Below are 16,318 nucleotides of genomic sequence, written 5' to 3' on the forward strand. Positions count from 1 at the left end.
TTGAAGAACTACAGTTGAACAAGACTTCTATATATAACAAGAAAGCCAGTTTCTTTGGTAGGAGCATATAAAGAAATGAGGGGTGACATAATTTTTGCACAGCACTGATAAATTAAGCCTTAATGTTGTCTTTCTTCATAATAGCTCATGCCAATAAAGAAAGGTCACATTGTTATGTCTCAAAGCACATGCAGGTGGGTGATGCTGGTTTGGATAATGTTGTTCAAATGTTTGTAAACCCCTCATAAGTGTGTACATTTCTGCTTACATTTGACTTAAAACATTCAGAGTTTATACTTCAATAATTAAACTGAATATTCTAATTAAGAGATATTGTCCAGTTTTATATTTCTAAGAATGGCAAATAGAAAATCCAGATAATTTATGTATTTTTGGAAAACTCCTGCAGGGCTGACAAACTCTGAAACCACCACTTTTTCTGCAATCCCAGCATTTCTTTTAAATAAGCTAAATAAAACATGTTATTGTAGGTATTTAAAGCAATATCTGTGGAAGAAGAGAGAAAAGCATAGCAGACAGCAAAGGACAGAGAGCAGAAGATTGTGATCTTAAGCAGGATCATTGAACAAAGATGAAGGGGGGGGGGGAGGGACGCAAAATCAGCTTGAGGAATCATAGATATTAAGAGAGAAAGTGGGAGGGATGGGGAAGATGCATCGACTGGGAACTGGGAGTCAGAGTGGACACTAAGTCAAGCTGAGATACTGGTCCAGCCATCTAATATCAGGTTAGAATACTCAAGGCACAATGAGAAATCAGCACATCAACAGATTTCAGGGCTTTGGATTTGAATGCATTTTTACTCACACACCTCTACACAAAAGCCAACTTGACCTACAGAACAGCACAGAGCTAAAGAAGGCCTGAAACAAAGGAGAGAGTTATTGAACGGAGAGACAGAAAGTGATGGCACACTATTAAATAAAAATCATCAGCGTGCCATGAATCATTTGGAATATGGACTCAAAATGGCCATATATCAAGTGAATTCAACAAGTGTAAATAATATAGCTAGCAGTGACAGGAGGGTCTCAAAATGTAGTAAGAAAAAGGAAGATGAAGGGAATTAAACCATGTGTGTTCAATGTGTTTTTCTACTTTCTACTTCGTTTTCTCCAAAAGCCACTACGCTTTGCTCAAATATATTTTTTCTGGTTACCTTCAATTTTAGCATAGTCTTTGATCCGCTGGTAGTTGAGTTGAGCAGCCTGCTCCAAATTTTTGCGAATCACTCCTTTAACTTCTTCAGGTGGAACTGGAGTCACGATATCCTTCATCAGAACCTAAATGAGAAAGCAAATATTCAGCCCAGATACATCAATTACATAATAATTGTTATTTCTCAGTTATATGGTGATTTTTGTGTATCTACAAACCCTCTCCAGCAAAGACAAAGTGGCTTTCAGCGCACCCTCTGGACGACCAAAGGGGAAAAAATATCTGCAAGGCAAGACCAAATGTTAAATGAAAGCACAAAAAACATGTGTAGGTATTGTTCAATTGCTAAACGATTAATTACCTGAAATGTACAATGTGGTTCTCCAAAATGACGCGCAACTTTTCTTTAATGTCCTCAAAGCGCTCCTTCTCATCCACTTTCACTGTACTCAGTCCGTCCGGCCTGTGAGGATCACACCCATCCACTTTTACCCAGCTGAAGTGCTTAAGATGCTCCACTGATTAAGCATACTCTCATCTGACTTTAGTGATATAAAACTCTGGTGGACCACTACCAGCTCTCTAAAAGCCAACAGCAAAGCCTTTTGAGATGACTTTTCTCTCCAATCTCACCTTTTGTCGCTCTGAAAGGACTTCTTTCTTTGCTTAAACTTGAATATGCATGCTCGCCTAGCAGCAGCCTGAGGATCTGGGCTTTGGGCGATCTGTGGGGAAACCAGAGCCTCGTAGCCCAGCGGCCCCCAGTAACTGCTGCCCTCTCTGACTTTTACGGACGCATGGGAGGATGAATAATATGGACAGTGAGAGACTATGCAACAAAGGACAGAGAAGAAAGGAAAAACAAAGAAAATGGTAGAAAACAAGAATATATGTAGACACAAAATTGATAACATAAAATACATAAAATAAACAAAATAACTTAAATATAAGCAAACTTAAAGATGGCAAAAAAAATATACTAGAGGAAAAAAAAAGGTGAAGGTTTATCTCCGCTCATGTAGAGTAGCACCCCTCCCCCAGCTGTTGCTGTGTTTTGTGAGAAATTAACTGTTCTCCTTAAAACATTTTGTTGTTTGAAGAAAAAAACACAGATAGTAAAAGTTTTTATATCAAAGGGGCTTTGATATCAAAAGCCCCTTTTTGAAAGGGGAAAAAAAAATAACTAGTTAGCATTTTCTTTTGAGTTAAAGCAAATAATCATCTGATATATTTTTTATGTGCTGTCATTTTGAAATTTTAATATAATACTTGGAAAACATTTTTTTTTTGTCAGATCACGATAAGGAAATAAGTTCAAGGATTTATTTCTGTTGTTTTCTTCTTTTCTGACTTGATTCTAAAACATAAGAGGTTATACCAAAAGATTTAAGAGGCTGAGTGATTCAGCTGACCCAAAAACAGGATAGGTATTTGAAAGGATATGTTGATGAAATCCAAGCGGCGTGCATTGGCAGACGCAGGTGGAGGTCCAAACTCTTTACTCTGACTTTTTCTGTTTATCCAAACTAATATTTCTGAATGTTGGCAGGTAAGATATTGACTGGAGATAGAGAAGCCCATTCATAAAACTCTACCTTCTCCTACAAAATACCTTTGCATAATGAATAGTTCTATTTGAAACAAATGTGTTTCCAATATAGAAAGTACATATTTGGTTCATGATCCAGGAATCCAAAACCAGATTTGCTCAATTAAGCAAAAATATAATTCCAAGTTTTCATTTAGAAATACAAGAAAACATTCCTTTTTTTTTTTTTAAATGCCAAACTTGGTAAATGTGGCTTGCAGGTCAAAAGAAGAGTGCACACCTGTTCCCATGGACATGGGATGCACAAAAAGCAAAGCTGTAGTGCAGAAGAGTGGGGTCGATAATAGCCCCGTTTTCTGCCCGTTCCAGGAGATCGCGTAGGTAACAGAGATGTCGGTGACAACCTCGAACTCCGTTCCTTGCACAGTATTCATCCAGGACAAACACTTGCCCCGGGCTGAACCATCCCTGCAAAACACACAAGCATGTGGAGACTAAAAGACTACACAGCAGCAAACTTCCCCCCCCATTGTCATGTAAGCATGATACCTGACAGAGAGTCACTCACCAAGCAGCAGAAGGTGTCATTGAGCCTGTGGTCCAGTGTGAGCCGCTGCAACATCTCAAAAAGCGAGGCGTGGTCATAGCTACAGGGGTTAGCGGAGATAAACTCATCCATGCCATGTTTCTGAGCTCTGTCAGCGTCTATCCAGCCAAACGGCACAAGGAAAAACACACGGTTCAGAGGAGATGACATCAGTGAGGTGAAGGAAAACAGCGACACGTCAGTACAACTCTACAAGACTGTTCAGCTACTTCTAAGGGCAAATTATAACAATTACAGCTTACATTGTCAACTTGCATTGTGTTGGACAGCGTAAAGAGTGCATTAATGCCTACAATTTTTCTATTAGTGGATAAACCTATCAATCTGAAGCTAAGCTCAAAGGGATGGTGCTTCGACTATTTGTGCATGCATGCTGCTTTGTTACATTGCCTCTTGTTTTATAGAAGAAAGAAATCATTTAAGATTTAAAAGATGTTTGAAGAAATACTGGATGAAATTTAATAAACAATTTGTCTGTATGCATTCAATAGATTCTGCCATTCTCAAAGGTTGCCACCCAGGTCCTGACAAAAATGTGTGCTAGTGAAAAAAACCTCAACAAAAAGCCAGAAAGACTAATTATTTTAAGTTGTGGTATAACCAGAGAAACATTACAAGAGCAATATTTTTAAGAGTTCTACAAATCTAAAATTTGTTGTTTGTTCTGCATAATGGATTCATAAACTTGTCTTGCTGTTTTCAAGAGAAACATACACATTTTTAAAAATTGTGTTAGAAAAGGAAAAAAAGACCACTAAAACATTAAGCTTGGTCTGTGAAACCTAATAAATACAAAAACATTTTGAGATTGAAATGTGCTAAAAAAAAAGAAAAAAAAAAGATTATTTTTTTCAAAGTTTAAATGCTCCCTGAAAATTTCCACATTTTGGCACCTTACAATCACAATCTTTAATGTACTGAAATGTATGCGAAAAGTCAACACAAGAGAGCACACAATTGTGAACTAGAACCAAAAATAAAAAGAAATGGGTTTCAAAGTTTTTACAAATACCTGAAAGTTAGGTTGAGTAAATTGGATGCAGCTTAATCCCAGTATAAATATAACTGTTCTGTGAAGATCTCTGAGATAAGTTAAAGAACATTAGTGAAGAAACAGCATCATGAAAACCAAGTAAAACAGCAGACAGATCAGATGTAACGTTCTGAAGACGTTTAAAGCAAAATTAACCCCTTGAACACCTCATCAACTCAGTCTGTCATCATAAAAAGAAACATTATTGCACAACTACAAACCTACCAAGATATGGCCATCCACCTAAACTAACAGACTGTGCAAGGAGAATCAGATCGTTAATCAGAGAAACAGTAAAAAATGTGTCCATATGATATGATAACTCCCTATCACATTTCTAGCATTCATGAAAGACAAGATAGCCATTGTTGGAGAACAAGCTCAAGACGTCTTGTTTAAAATTTGCCACACAGTATGTAGGGGCACATCACAGAAGTGAGATAATTGGCTCTGGTCAAGACTTATTTTTTTCTGGCTAACATACAAATGCAAGGTGAGGCGGAAAACTGACGCCTCACATCACCCTGAACATACCGACCCTACAGTGAAACATGGTGGTGGCTGCATCATGCCTTAAGAATGCTTTTATTCTGCTAGGACAGGGAAGCTGTTCACACTTGATGAGATGAATGGAGCTAAATAAGTTCGAACAGAACAACTACCCTAAACATACAACCAGAAACACTTGTCAGAATGGCCTAGTCAAAGTCCAAGTAAAAATGTAATTCAAAATCCACAGTAAAGCTTGTACAATAATGTTCTCAATTCAGTCTGATTGAGTTTTCTGTACTTTGCAGACAAAATGGGCAAAAATCAGTTCAAGATGTGCAAAGCTGAGATAAACTCCAAGAGACAACAAGCTAACAAGATATAAGTACAGCATAGGATGGTTCAGCATAGTAGTGACTCCATGAACCTGAATAAGACAAATTTTACTTACTTTCCACTTCACAATCATGCACTACCTCATGTCAGTCCATTATACAAAATCAAAAGAAAATTCATTGAAGTTTGTGGCAAAATGTGAAAAGTTCAAGGAGTGTGAATACTTTTGCAAAGCATTGCAACTCAGTAAATTTGGAGAAATTAACCACTGGTGAGTTTGTTTACACTACTGCATTTACAAATAATATATATTTTTTATATTGTAAATATTGTAACAGGCTGAGAGACAATGATACAGTGATGGAGATCAGAGGTACAGTCATGTCCTCTGTGGGAGTGACAGGTTTCACATTCAGGAGACGCTGACAATGAGTGATGGCAATTCAGTGGAGGAATGTGGGAAGTGGAGACCTGATCTCGTCAGGACTGAGATACACAACAGGGCACAACTGTCACCCTAGGGGTCAGAGAGAGGGTGTCATCCTGGCTTGATATAAGAAGGAACCCTACAGAGTTACACTCATCTTTAAGTCATTTTCACTTCAGTCTGAGAAGGAAAACATGAGACAAGTAGAAACTGACGATGGCAGTAAGAGACAGAGGGAAAAAAAAGAAAAAAGCATAGTGAGTCATAATGTAAAAAGGAAATATCTGGACAGAAACACTTAATGCTTGTAAACACTGAAGAAGATGCATTGGAGGTGAGAAAGAGAATCTGGTTGGTTGGACAGGTTTTTTGAGGGGGACAGTGAGAAAGAAAAGAGTTGTTAAAGTGTGAAAGCAACAGTCACTTTAGGACAAGAGAATTGATCTTGTAGTGGAAGAATGAAATGATGAGAAAACATCAAAGAGGGTTATGAAAGTGTGTGCAAGGTTGAAATATGAGAGACATCAAATAGGATTCATTCTCTTTTAGTTTAGTTAAATGACATGTAAATCAAAAACATTGAACATAACTCACATAAATGTGTTCATAATAACTTCAACCACAAATAAATAAAACAAAAAAATCACCAAAGTGAATATGATATTACTTTTGCATACATTTATAGGTTCCAACATGCTGGAGTTCGGAGTTTTCAATACGCTTGTAATCGTCATGCACATCTGCAGACCCCTTTTGAAATTTGCATTTTATCTTCTTTTCTTTTTTAATTTGCATTCCCTTTTTTTCCTATTCTCTACGCATCTGCAAGTTGACAATACTTGAGTATGTTGCAGTGTATTCATGATCTCTAAGGAGCACACTAACAGGCATACCACTACCGGAGAACTCTAAAAGGGCAAAAGCATTACAATTTGGTGCAAGTACATGGGTAAATATAGCATGAAGCCGACAGAGGCAGAACTGTTATCATTCTCTGGGAGATGAGGGGGAGGAATGGATGAAAAATTCTCCGTTTTGTACAGAAGTATGGACACATGACACGGGTGTTGTCCTACATCAAGCAAAACAAGGGCAGTCAAAAGAAATCATAGTGATGCCTCTCCTTTTATGGGAAGCGTAACACCGGTCTAGCCTCTATGTCTACAGGCCCATCTACAGTAAGAGGGAGAAGGAAGGAGGGGGTCCGGAGTATTTTAACTGGAAGAAGGGGCGGCAGTGGCTACTCCTTGTCTTTGGCATTCAGAATACTCCGCATACATATTTGCCAACTCTCATCAAGGAAAGCTCAAAGAAAAAATAATTAAAAGTAATTGAGCCCTCAGAAATAAAGCATAAAAATGAACACTTACTATGCATCGGATACATTTTTCAAACAACACTGCATCTGTATTGCCTCTCCTCACATAAATAAATGTCCCCAAATAGTTTGGAAATATTATTTAAGACAATCATTTCTCACATACATTTAAACAAATGGGTTATGTTTTAATCAGATTTAGTCACCTTTACTTCTATTTCTTTTGCATTTTGTAAAGAAAATGCACAATGACAAAAGCAGCAAAGCTAAATGTGGGATGTGTAAAAGTCTCTTGCAATATTCTCCTGTTTTTAGTAGGATTAGATGATTGTTTTTCTAGGAAAAAGGAAAATCCTGCATAAATATCAGTCATTTGTAATAGTTAATTCATTTTACTTCAGTAACTCCAACAGCCCAAACAAGATCCATACAAAGTAGAGCTTTACTGAATATTAAATTTCAAAGGTTATTACTATTTTGATGTGAGCAATATCACAAAAGACTCATTTGATGAAAATTTTTGAAGGTTATAGTACTTCAAGAACAATGTATTAAAACCTCGCTGACCAATAACATACATCTGATATTGATCTAAGTTAGCAAGTTGATTATGATGAAAAACAGAAAAGATTGAGGAATCTTTTGCTGGTTAACCACGATAGAGATCACATCAGTCAGCAACAATATAGCAATTTCAGATTTTCCTCATATTGTGTAATCTTAACAGCCAGCGTGCCATGCCAATCTTTAACCAGCAGTTGCTGAATGTACCTGTGTTATTGCTCATTCACACATAAAGCAGACCTGAACCGTTCCTACAATTTCCTCCACTTCTGAACATAGTCTGTGATGATCCTGACTTTGTGGCTTTGGCATTTCCTGTCTTTTTCACTTTTAGACACTTTCTGGTCTTTTATATTTTATGTAAATTTTTTACTGTCATTTCTTTTCTCTTCCTGCTTCAGGGGAGAACTGTAGACTCTATTTAGAAAGTAATGCTACCCTTAAAAAACAACTGTGTCTCAAGTTCTCTGAATACGTTTTTCAAAATTAAATAGTTCTGTATGGTACCTATAAACAGTTCATACATGTAGAACTAGATTATTTCATGTGTAGGGTTAGAATATAAGGAAGATAAAGCTAGAACAACTCATTTGTCCCACATCCAGCCAATAAGATCTTCATTGGCTGCAGAATTTTATTGCGATTTCTCAGCGCATGAAGACTTTAGTTACTGATGGACAGGTTTTGAATTGACTGTAGGAAAGACATTTCCTCACACCATGACACTTCCTCATTGAAAGATGTCACACAATCAGTGTAGCAATTCTCCATGCCATCTCCATACTTTGAGTAGTTCATCACTTAATGTGACATTGCCTCACATTCTTTCTCTCGTTCCACTAGTAGTGCAGTTGTCATCCCTGCAAATAAGTCACATGATGAAAGGGCAGTTCTTGTTTTCCTAATCAGTGATGCTGTTGTACAAAATTTGAATGTGAATCTCAAGAACAAAGCTTACAGGTTTTTTTTCTAGCAGATGTAAAGGGACCAGTCTGTTTGGGCTTTTCCTTGGTTTCCCAACTCTAGGACGTCTGACTTTGACATGACCAGTCTCACAAAAGTTGGTCATAGGTAACAACTCCCAGTTGCCGTATTATTCTAAAGGTATAAACATAGCATGAAGCACACTCAAACTCAAAAAACGTCTGGTCCCATGAACTGATCAGTCAATAAGTTAGCAATGAAGTTGAACAAGAGTTAATACCAGTGATAGAATAATGCATTGGAATTTGCTATATTTTTGTGTTATGCTGCACCAACAATTACCTGTGTAGCTCATTTCACGGATGCATGATTGTTACAAGCTGTATCTTGTTGTAAAGGTGACTAATCAGATTTTACAATTATTGACCTAAAGAATATTTCCAGACTCTTTTTTGCTGAGTTTACATATAGATTTTGAATCGTTTTAATGGTACAATAGGATATATTTTTATGTTTTTGCTCGGCAAATAAATCTGCTTGTTTCCCCTTCCTCATAACCACAAAATAGCTTACCATCTAAACTTTGAATCAAGTTTTATTACAGGGTAGCTTTACTCTGAGGGATCCAGCCACCAATAAGAAAAAAGAGAGAAGGCAATTATGCAGAAACAGCTTTAATATAAACGTCAATCATTACTGAGTCAAATAATAAGTTCTTAGATATAAAATACATGCATCCTATACGGGCACGAATGGATGCTTCTACTTTGATCCTCAAGCTGAGGTTATTAAAAACAAAAAAATTAATCAGCTAATGTCTAAGACATGAAGCGAGACGTGAAAAAGGAGAAGAAGAGGAAGAAGAAGAGGGAGAGAAGAGAGAAAGAACGTTGCATTTGTCAGATAATCGCCGGGGATTATCTGAGCAGTGCCGGCTACAAGGAAGCACTTACCCTTGAGTCCAGCTAGAAGACAGCAGGGTAAGAAGGGACAAACCAGAATAACATAAAGACTAGCAACAAGGCTGGAGGAGAGCAAATCACGAGAGACCCTGACCTAGCAGCTGCAATTTACTAAAGAAGGGTCCAGGCAAAGCATGAAGAAGATAAAAACACAACTGAAAAAACAACAGCCTATAACTAACACGAGAGTGTGTTGGGCGGTGGTGTGTGAGCACATGTGAGGATGTGTGAACAACAGATGTCCAGGTATATTAAAAGAGACGAAGAGGAAGACAGGCAGAGAGAGAAGAAGAAGAGAGACAGAGAGTAGAAGACAGTTTACGATCCTCATCACTCCACTGCAGTTAGTTTCTTCTGGGAAAAAAGACGAGTACTTAAAGGAGCTGAGAGCTGTATGTTAAGTACTGTCAGTTTGATCAAACACAAATGTTACTGTAAAAAGGGAAACTGGCGAGAACACAAGAACATAAAGTATCAACAAAAGGTAGTCCTTTCCAGCTGTAGGAAGTACACCCCAAATGCACTAACACGCAAGGCTAGAATTACTGCTTTTCATATAAAAAACAACACAAAGTACTCAGAATATCCCAGTCCTACTTAAAGTACTGTGGGTATATGGAATCTCATACCTCTGACCTTTTCCAGCTCTGTAGGACACTGATTGAACTGGAGTCATTATTTATTCCACAGATTATGTTTTTGATACTTTCAAAAAGCAACCAGAAAGTAGTAATGAAAAAATATGTATTTAGATGTATGTCAATATTGGCCTCTATAATGCATGTCTTTAAGGCAATCAATGTTATTAGACTTGATTGAAACTTTCAAATGGTGTTATATGTTATTTTGTCTCCTGTGTCTCAATTAAAATGTACACTGCAATCTACTGCAATGTAGCAAATACTTGTTAAATTTCTCTTCTGGAGTTTTTTATTTTTATTTTACTTTTTTTTTTGTTACCAAAATATCCTACACCACATAGAAAAATTTTAAATATATGTATTTTTTAGATGATGCGTCGAAATGTTGGTAATTTTAATAAACCAAACTTCGCAAGATCACTGGAGGTATTTAGTTATTTATTTGTTTAGTGTTAAAAATAGTGCTTGTTACGCTGACCTTTAAGGCAGATACAGCATCTCCAATGACTCAGACATAAGGTCTAAATCAAGAAATCCTTACTACTTACTGTTCTATTTTAACAAAAGCACCTGGCATTTGTCTATCCTGGCACGCTCTGGTGGATCATAATATTTCATAAGCGGTGTGCCAACCAGCAGATTGGAAAAATGGATCGATAGAGCCTCTGCTACTGCAGCCAGTATCAGAGCTTTCATGTGAAATAATTTAACTGATAAATCTGTGTTTTTGAAGCGTATAACAGGACTGCCCTCGCTATTGCTGCTCTTAACGCAGCACATCCATTAGATATACTACCTAGCCTCACCCTTTCTAATGGAGAAAAGTCAGACGTTACAATCTGAATGAAACATTATGAAGAGAAATTAATTTCCTGAACTACTTGTTTATTCTATGTTTGAAAGTCAGTCATGATGCTGTCTAACTAGAACAACTCTGCGCCAAACTCTCACAGCAAACTGGGATCTTTTTGTAAACCCACTGAAAGGGCTGTGGCTTCTTGAACAGTATGAGCCAATAACGCCTACCTATAAGCATCTTATCTTATAGGTAGGATTTAAAGTGTCCCACTCCCGTCGTGTGACATATATCTCATGCAATTCAACTGAAAACAAACAAACGTGTTAGAAGAGAACATATACCAATTAAAAAAGGTGTAGTAAGCATCATTGATGGTGAATCTGGTAAAACTAAAGTAAGGTTTTGATTTCCCAGTAGGATTTTTCTGACACTTTCTCATGCATGCCCTGTAACTAAGGCTGCAGAGGTCTGTGAAGTGCATGGAAGGGATCAAAATAATCTCCTTGTGCAAAGGTATCAGAAGAAGCTGCTAAAGCGTCAAGAGGCCAATAGGAACACTGAAGGAGCTGCATGAATTTTCAACAAATTTTGGTTGTGTTGTACTGTAGATGTGACAGCAATTTGATGAGTTCTCCTTATGTCTGGATTAAGGAGTAAGGCTAGAAGACACAAGCCTTTTCCCTCAACAGAAAACCCCCAGCCTGCCTAAAATCTAATTAAACCTTGTGGGAGAATGTTTTATGGCTTGAAGGAACCAAACTGGAACTTGTCAACCCACAGTTCCAAAAAAGGTGTTCTTTAACCAGGAGTAATGCAGAGCATTACCAAAATAGTCCAAAGTCATCAAGGTGGATGGAATAGTAAGCAATCAGTCGAGTTCTGACCCAAAATTTTCAGGTCTCCATTAGAAAATGTAACATATGAGTGAAAACTTGGTTGCGAGTTATTTGCATTTAATGATCACATTTTTAGCACTTGCTAGTCCAAGTATGCATTTCAATTAACACAATAATAACTTCACCAGAAAAACAGTAATGTTTTCCAACATGAGTGCAATACTAAAACTGACAGAACATGTGTCAGCTCTTCTGAAAACTGAGTTCGACAAGAGATGTCTGCCTAATCTGAAAGATTTGGAGAACGTTTGTAAGATAAAATGTGCTTGTTATTTCAGTTGAATAGCTCAGAAATTGTGTCACATTAAACATACAAAAATGTTGGAAGATATGTTTTTATTTGTGCACACCGTTTAGAGCACAGGTGTCAAACTCCAGTTCTCAAGGGCCGCAGTCCTGCAGTTTTTAGATGTGACACAGGTACAAAACACTGGAATGAAATGGCTACATTACCCCCTCCTTGTGTAGATCAGTTTTCCAGAGCCTTGCTAATGACCTAATTATTCTATTCAGGTGTGGTGCAGCAGAGGCACGTCTAAAAGTTGCAGGGCACCGGCCCTTGAGGACTGGAGTTTGACACCCCTGGTTTAGAGGCACTAAACCAGAAACTAAATGTGGTCTGTTGCTATTGTTTATCTATATCAAACAAAAACTTTGCATCTTTGTTGCATTTGTTTAGTGTCTCCTTTAAATATATTTTCTCAACTGTATAAAAGAAAATTTAATTTATCCTATTAACTTTATAAATAACACTGTGTTATGCCATTGTGGTAAAAAGATGTAAATATTTTGTCAAAATTAGATTAAGAAAACAAACATTTCCCTTTTCTACAGATAAATTTTGATGTGCAATGTGCACCAGAAAATTGATAAATACAAATTGTGGAGTCTTCATATGACTCTCACTTCTTTATTTAGGTGTCCACTGCAGCAGGGTAAGGAGGGTTGTGCATGTAAAATGATCCCAGTGCCATTCAAGACCACCAGGGGGTGAAACATGTACGTGTGGTGGTATTGCCACAATGTTTCGGGAAGGAGGGGAGTCTGTGCCGCTGTGAGGAGGCTTTTTGAATGGCAGACAGCTGGCAGCAGAGGAATCAACTAACCACAACAAGGATCACGTACTGGACGAAAAATAAACAATGGAGAAACAACAGAGAATCTTACGTGACAGGATTTTGTGTAACTTAACTATTTTGAGTCTTATACAGTCAAAAACATTGGAATAAGCATGTTTTATTATTGTTACTACTAATATTAGTGCAAAACTTAGCCAATTATTTTTCTGCATTTCCTCTTGATAAAAATTGTATTTAATACATTTGAAAAAGAATGATGCACACAAAAAGATTTTTTTTTTTCTGAATAGCAGGATCTATTATTGGGGGATTGTTAATATGTATCATTAATTCTGATAGGTAGGAGGTCTGTTTAGTGCAGGTTATTGTGGGTTAGAATGATAAGAAAGCAATGAGTGCAAGGGTCAAAACCAACCTGAGTAAGCTGTAATCTATTTCAGGGAAGGAAATTGCTGCTGTTAAAATCGATTACCTTCTCAAATTGGGGTGAGGGTTGGGAGGACACAAGAGACATTTAAAACAAAAGTTGGTACAGACGGCACACTGTTTAGACAGCCTTACCTTCCCTTTGCTACCTGACCTGGAGACCGCTTAGGAATACAAGTACAGTCACAGATTTATTAGAATCTATTTCATGTCTGGAAAAAACTTGATTTAACCAGGGCGCTGGTCTGAATATTTGAATCCTATGTGTGATGACTCTACAGGTCATAGCCATAGCATCTGGATGCTGACTTCTCTTTCAGGTTGGTTGTTCCTAATGAACCGACTGATGGAGTAGCATGGAGGTGCGCCGTTAAACACGGAGGGAGTGGTGACAATGAGTGGAAGTCCATCAGATGCTGGAGGAAAACCCGTGAGAGATCAATGCATTTGTGCGCGTGCTTGTGTGTTAGCTCTACGGGAATGTTTTGTAGCTGCAGGAGGGGTGGGGAGCACATGGTGTGACACATTTATGGGTTAGAGCATTGGAAACTGCTTTCTGCCTAACCAAATATTTTGCGCAATGGGTTACTTACAGAACTGAGAAATGGGAGCATCCATTTGGGCTGAAGCCCCCCCTTTGGAGTTTAGTTTCTGGACCTGAGTGGGTGGGACGGGCTTGTGGGACTGGCCAGTAGCACGGTACATGGCCTGGACCCATAGGATGCGGTCCTGCTCGTCGTCACTGGCAAAGATCACAGTGTCGCCCTCCTTCACGGCGTTGAAGAAAGCCCTGCCTCCATCCAGGCCTTTGAGAAGTCAAAGAACATTAAAAATGAATAAAATACCTGTATGTTTGCTTGCAGTTTTATTCTATTTTCCCCTGTGCATTCTTACCAGGTTGGGGGTCACTGTAGTCCACAGTATACCCATCCAGCTGCAGAAGCTCCTGTGGTTCAGATTTTTTCTCTCTGTAGCTGCACATGGCAAAGGTATACTGACTCACCTAGAGACAAAGTTAAAGAGCTCACATTAAGCAGACAAAAAACAGGTAAATTTTTATTGTTATTTACACACTGGGTAACAACATCAAGAATGATTTTGACATTACTTATAACCAATTTATAAATCCAAAACTTAAATTTGTTTTTTATAGTTTCATAATCTTATATTGCAAAAAAAGTTGAAAATCCAACTTGTAAAACATTTATTTTTTTGTTATTCCACAAAATCCTAAAATATAAATGGAAAGAATTGATTTATTTAACATTTTATGTTAGTTAGATCAAAATGTCAAAGAACTAATTATTAATCCATATCTTCCTAATTCTATGTGGTATAAATATGACATAACACAGAGGTCTATTTCTTTTAGTTACTCCTCAAAAGGGGAAAGACAGTGAACATGCCATTCAAGTTAGACATAGGTCTGATGATGTCCATAGTTCAGGATATAGCTACAAGAAAATGGTATCTCTCCTAAGCTTACTCAAATCTACACTCAGAAAAGCAATATACAGTGTATATACTGTAGGTATATCAATGACAACAGCTTCAGTAATGACCATCAGGTTGACTAAACATAATTTTTCAGAAAGAGCCCACCTGCACAAGAACAAAGAAACGTTTCTTCCAGCGTTTCCACACGTTCTTCCCAAAAGCCCATAGATACCTGTGGCAGCAGTAAAGGTGATGACAGATCAGAACACACTTTGAACTTTGAACAAGCCTTTTAACATAGACCTTTAATACAACAAATCTGAATAACAAAAAATGAAAAAATTGGATAGTGATAAAAATTCTGTGCATTTTGCTCTGTTTACAAAAAAAATAAATAAAACAAACATACACATAGATAGATATCCATATATAAGCTACACACTGTCATCCACCAGGGGGAGTTGTATACTTCACAGTATTTTTCCACAGCACGTGAAAAGAAATGAGGCCAAGGAGCTGAGAAGGGTTGGAGTTTTACAGGAAAGGCACAGAAATTAAATCCTCATAAGAACATCCCTGTGTGTCTTATTTAGCTGCTGACTTTCTCTTACCCGCAGTGCTTCATGTTCTGTGGTTTGTCCATGCGAATAGCCAGCTTTATTTTAAGATCTTGGTCAGGGCAAGCCTTTGTCACAGTCATCTTATGGAGCTCAGACTGTTTGGGACTGTTAGGTGTTGGGTGGAGGACAACCTGCATACAAAGACACCACAAATGGCAAAAAAAAAAAAATTACTGATCTCTTCTGATTTTCTGCTGGAGAGTCTTTATTTTGTCTTTCTGTGCAGCATTCAGGAGCAACCGTTAGTCTTTGCAGAGGCTGGTGATTATGTGTGTTTGCCTCTAGTGAAATATTAAATTGCGATGCGGTGAAGCAACAGAAGAACACTGTTTCTCTGCCTCGAAGAAGAAGAAGAAAAAGAGGAGGCCTAATCTCTCTTTGCTGACTTAAAGAGCTTTGAGGAAGCCTGCTTTCCTGCCAACTCTCTTGCAGTAGGAGATCAAAGAACTCTGTCTCAGACAAGGTCACTGTCACTACAGGGACATCTGAGGCACCATTGGCCCAACACATACCAGCAAAACTACCTCTGTTAGGTACCTGTCACTTTTAGGCATGACAATACAAGGTAGTTTTACACATTCCTGTTTTCCTTCATGACATTTATATCAAATTGAGTCAAATGAGATTTAAATAAAATACATATTTGAATCCAGAATATTTCCTTTGTAAAAGCTATGATGGGCCACAACTTTCTACGTCTCTATGGAGCATAAAGTAATGCTGTCCCTCCTCTACCTGTTGCTGAGCACTCTGTCACTTCGCACAAAAAAGATATCACATCATATATGTATAAATTGATTATGGAGTAATGCAGTACTTCCCCTCTTCCACCACTTGCTGCTGCTGAAAATGTTTCTCTTGGTTACAAGAAACCAAATGAAACAGCTTGGACAGGAGTTTTTCCACTGCAAAATGAAGCATGGAGTAACACAGAGCTGCCCCTTACCCTCATGTCACTGCACAATGCTTTTCAGCTTGCTTTAAGAAAGCTTAATGAAATATGAATTTGGCTGTTTGAAAATATTTCTGGCA

At 37.7% G+C, this 16,318-nt stretch overlaps 1 protein-coding gene across 14 annotated transcripts in view; it reads right to left on the minus strand.

Moving 5' to 3' along the window:
* Window positions 1–16,318, minus strand: part of cadpsb (Ca2+-dependent activator protein for secretion b) — a 92,128-nt gene that overhangs the window by 31,233 nt on the left and 44,577 nt on the right. For 10 of the 14 annotated variants that reach the window (XM_032549653.1, XM_032549654.1, XM_032549657.1 and 7 more), the window contains exons 8-17: window positions 15,278–15,417; window positions 14,832–14,898; window positions 14,124–14,232; window positions 13,823–14,035; window positions 9,380–9,391; window positions 3,297–3,433; window positions 3,009–3,196; window positions 1,541–1,642; window positions 1,398–1,461; window positions 1,181–1,304 (exon numbers count right to left, since the gene is read on the minus strand). In XM_032549653.1, the coding sequence (XP_032405544.1) occupies window positions 1,181–1,304; window positions 1,398–1,461; window positions 1,541–1,642; window positions 3,009–3,196; window positions 3,297–3,433; window positions 9,380–9,391; window positions 13,823–14,035; window positions 14,124–14,232; window positions 14,832–14,898; window positions 15,278–15,417 (1,156 nt within the window). The remainder of the gene's footprint in view (window positions 1–1,180; window positions 1,305–1,397; window positions 1,462–1,540; window positions 1,643–3,008; window positions 3,197–3,296; window positions 3,434–9,379; window positions 9,392–13,822; window positions 14,036–14,123; window positions 14,233–14,831; window positions 14,899–15,277; window positions 15,418–16,318) is intronic. The other 4 variants (XM_032549656.1, XM_032549658.1, XM_032549649.1 and 1 more) reach the window with 1 other exon arrangement.

This window comes from Xiphophorus hellerii, chromosome 20, assembly GCF_003331165.1.
Source record: "Xiphophorus hellerii strain 12219 chromosome 20, Xiphophorus_hellerii-4.1, whole genome shotgun sequence".
Classification (NCBI taxonomy): Eukaryota; Metazoa; Chordata; class Actinopteri; order Cyprinodontiformes; family Poeciliidae; genus Xiphophorus; species Xiphophorus hellerii.